Raw genomic sequence first — 4,059 nt, 5'->3', positions numbered from 1 at the left:
ATTATATTATTATTATTATTATTATTATTATTATTATTATTATTATTATTATTATTATTATTATTATTATTATTATTATTATTATTATTATTATTATTATTATTATTATTATTATTATTATTATTATTATTATTATTATTATTATTATTATTATTATTATTATTATTATTATCATTATTATTAATATTATTATTATTACTATTGTTATTGTTAATTATTATTATTATTATTGATGGGATGATGAGAAGGATATAAGAAAGGTGTTTTGAATGTTTCAAATTTGTTACTCAACTATGTTCGCTAACATTTGCGCTGTTGATTAGTGTGCTACTAGTAAAGAAATAGCTGCTAATAATTCGCTGAAATTCTTTTCTGCCTCAAAGTACAGCCGAACTTTTAAAATTTTTGTTTTGCTTCCCGGTAGTATGGATTTAGCCGATAACCACCAACCCTGTGCCATCTTGTATTCGTACGGGAAGTGAGCTTTCCAATCACTGCCACTAAAAAAGTTGTAAGGTTTCCAAAGAATAATTAGAAGGATACAATTGCTTTTCTTGAGCACATCGTAACTAGCCAGTCAGATGATGAAAGTAAATGACATCATAACCATCAATCATTTTTAGGTAAACTATCATCGCCCTTCATAAGAGATTCTGTTTGGTGAGCGAAACTGAATAAGAAATTGAAAAAAGAATTGATCGAGATGATCAGAATTGATGGGCCTCAAGCACATTTAGGACAATTATAAATATAATAAGCCCAGTGCACGGTGCTTTTAATCTACCGCTAATTTTAATGAAGTCAAATAAAATAGGTTTGATATAATTGCTATTATTTCCAACACTTCGAAAATACATTTTTGGGTGAATGTTTGGTTTGAATCTGAAGTGACCATTAAGTGAAGAGAGCAAACTTTATGGATGAAAATGCAAATGCAATATTAGCAGTTACTCTGAAAACAGGCCCATATGTAACTCATTATTTATTGTAGATTAGAGGTGCTGAATTAGCTGAAAGAGAATAACAACTCTTTGAAGTGCGGAAATTAATTTGCATATCACCACGCGTTTTTTAACTTCTCTGCATTCACTTTTTCTAAAAGTGAAGGTCCAAATGAACAACTATAATTGCAAATTAGACATGTCTCATAATCACTGATAATCATATCAATAAGTCATCCTGCTTAGATGATTAGTTATGGATGTGCAATCATTTCCATGTCTTGTTATTTTTGGTTCCTCTTACTGCTATGGACAGCATTAGTGAACCACGCCTTTCATTCCCGCGGTGTTAGTGACACGTTATGAAATCGAACTGTCCTTCACAACCTGATTCTTAGGAGGAGGACGGACTTCGTTCTTGGGCCGCCCCTTTGCATCTATTTGAGGTGTATTTCAGTCGTATATTCATCAGCACCTCTTGCGTAAGAGTGACAGAAGAGGACCGATTCTTTGACCGATTCTTCGAAAGCCTAGTCTTCCTAATTTGCAATCTCCCATCCGGTTCAGTTAGGAAGGTATTTTAAAAGTATCCGTCTTGTGTTTCAAATACTTCTCTAGATATTTTACATTCTTTCCGTTCCCCTCCCCGTTCACTACCACAGCTACTGGTCACTTATCGTCAGAAATCACCCTCTGTGGACGTTGCTAATTCCAAGTTCTACCCTTCCTGCAAGCGAAATTTGCCATCAGAAACCAGAATAATAAAACAACAATAAGAAGTATCTGACAAACGCTCCCAGATACATTTATTACGTGAAATACGAACTATATTGTAAAGCTCTTATTTTGAACCATTAATAAAATTTACATTGGTATTACCAAACAACTTGAAATATACGATGTGGTTCAAAACAAACGTTATTGTGGTCATATATTTCATTATTGGCCTGAATGCGAAAGAGATAAATGCTAACATAGAAAAACATATGGAAGCTGGAGAATTAAATAGCAAAGATTTGAAAACGAGACGCATTGTAAAGCAAGCAAACGCGGAACGGATGCGGCAACAGTATCGTCGAAGTAGTGGTGATGATGCGGATGAGCAGCTAAAGTGGCTCAATGCGAATGAAATGTACAACTTGGGTCATATTGCGTTGCTGCTCAATGAGAGAGATGGTTTTGATGAAACACTTATTTCTACACCGTCGAAGAAAGCCATTACAAGTCGACTTTGTGGTAGCAAATTAGTGGAAGCAATCATCAAACTGTGTCATGGTTGTGTGAAACCTATTGGCGGCAAAGCCGTTAGTGCTAAACGATGTAAGTTAAATTTGACTTCACTTAATGCTATTTTTGCATATTTTCAGTATTATTTAATAATCTTTAGTGAATAGTGTTCACATCACAAAAGGAAAATTCCAATTTTTTTTGCAAAATTCCAAAATTCAAAAATTCCAAAAGGAAACTAAATGACGGTCATGTTCATTTACTTTATGCCTTCATTAAAACAGTCCTAGTCCATTCTTATTTTACAATCGATCGTTTATGTTGTTAATCACTGGCTTATTTGTATATGTTAATTATCATCACAAATCTCAGTTACATTACGGTGAAGAAGAGAAAAGAGAAAAAGGAAATGATGAATAGTTGAAGTTGAATAATTGAGCGTAGTAAGAATTGAAAACAAAAGTGAATTTAATAAACAGACGTTTGATGCGCGCTGAAGAATTAGACGTACTTCCGGGAAGAGAAAAGCAAAGATGTCAATATTAAGTCGGTGTTATACATAATGTTATACATATAATTAGAATGCATTCCACTTGTTATTCTTGCTTTTACGTGCTAATTGTATGATGCAGTTATAATTAGATGTGAATGTTGGATAACCTAATTCCTGTTAATAATTTCAGTTCTAGATTTAAATTAGTATAACCTATCCTTCGTAAATTTCTTGAAGTTTCCTTTTTTGCAGATCTTCTGGATTTCTCACATATTAACTTTTTGCATCTCATTTTTCCTTTTCTTTTTGAAAAGACTACAAGGCGAAACTTGCTAATCCAGAAAAATGAGCAATATGAGCTTCTGTTGCTACTTCTATTCAACAACCTAATGGTGTATTGTAGAAGAGAATACTGGTAGCTTTTATTTGAAATAAAATTCAAGCAGCAAAAGTTATCTGAGTAATTAAGTTGGATTAATTTGCTGAGGAACAGAGCTTTAAAGACGTCATACTTTCAGATTCATTTATTATTCGGCAGTTTTTGCTAATCATATTGACATTGAAGACGTATGGTAGCGGCTCTTATTTCCTTTCACAAATAATATTTCTAAAATCACTTTTTTAAAAGGCAAAATGATTTTCAATATTAAAACTTGGGAATTTCCAAGCATAAAAGTTGCCTGTCCAAGTTTATATTTAAGTACAAAATAATTTATTTCCTTTCAAAAGTAACGACGCAGTGTGATGAATTTACAAATTGTTCCATTAATCAAAAACTTTTTATACATACTGTTTATCATTAAAACCCCAAAAGCGTCAATACATTTCTAAAAAAAAAATTTAACTTAGACATATTTATGGAATTTGTCTGTAAAATATCTGCAGAATGAAATTCTGCTCCAAAAAAAGTTTCAATGATGAATTCATGATTTCAAATATGATGTGAAATCAGGCATGGAGTTACAATGAATAAATATTAAAACATAGTTAATTTTAACAACGGGGTGCTATTAGACTTTGTCTTCGAATACTACCTACCGAATCAACTTTTCATTTCTTAATAATAATATTACTGATAAAAGATTCAATGTTGATGAAAGGTTTTGTCATTTCTAACATTGTCGCAGGATATTGTGTAAGATTAATTATTTCCGAATCGTTTCCTGCATAAATTGCAAGCATCAAAAATCCCTTCAAACTGGTTATATAAGTTTTGCTTCTCTCTTCATTTTTACTAAGATCTTTTTTTGATGAATTCGGACTCAATGTTGAAAAAGTTAAGAAGATATTACTACCGAAAGTCTAAAAATCAAAACAGTGGAAGGATAATTTCTCTTCAGGAACGGGAACTATATTTTCTTGCATATATATATATATATATATATATATATATATATG

General features: G+C 31.6%; 1 protein-coding gene across 1 annotated transcript; it reads left to right on the top strand.

The window, feature by feature from the left end:
- Positions 1–1,840: 1,840 nt before the first annotated feature.
- LOAG_13244 (hypothetical protein) lies at positions 1,841–2,335 on the top strand (the record flags this gene model as incomplete). Its single annotated transcript, XM_003148754.2, has 1 exon — positions 1,841–2,335. One exon carries the CDS (start codon positions 1,841–1,843, stop codon positions 2,333–2,335), a length of 495 nt encoding a protein of 164 aa, XP_003148802.2.
- Positions 2,336–4,059: the final 1,724 nt, after the last annotated feature.

Source organism: Loa loa (assembly GCF_000183805.2).
Source record: "Loa loa unplaced genomic scaffold supercont3.103, whole genome shotgun sequence".
Taxonomy (NCBI): Eukaryota; Metazoa; Nematoda; class Chromadorea; order Rhabditida; family Onchocercidae; genus Loa; species Loa loa.
The sequence above is the reverse complement of the archived record's forward strand: the minus strand, read 5'-3'. Positions and strand labels throughout refer to the sequence as shown.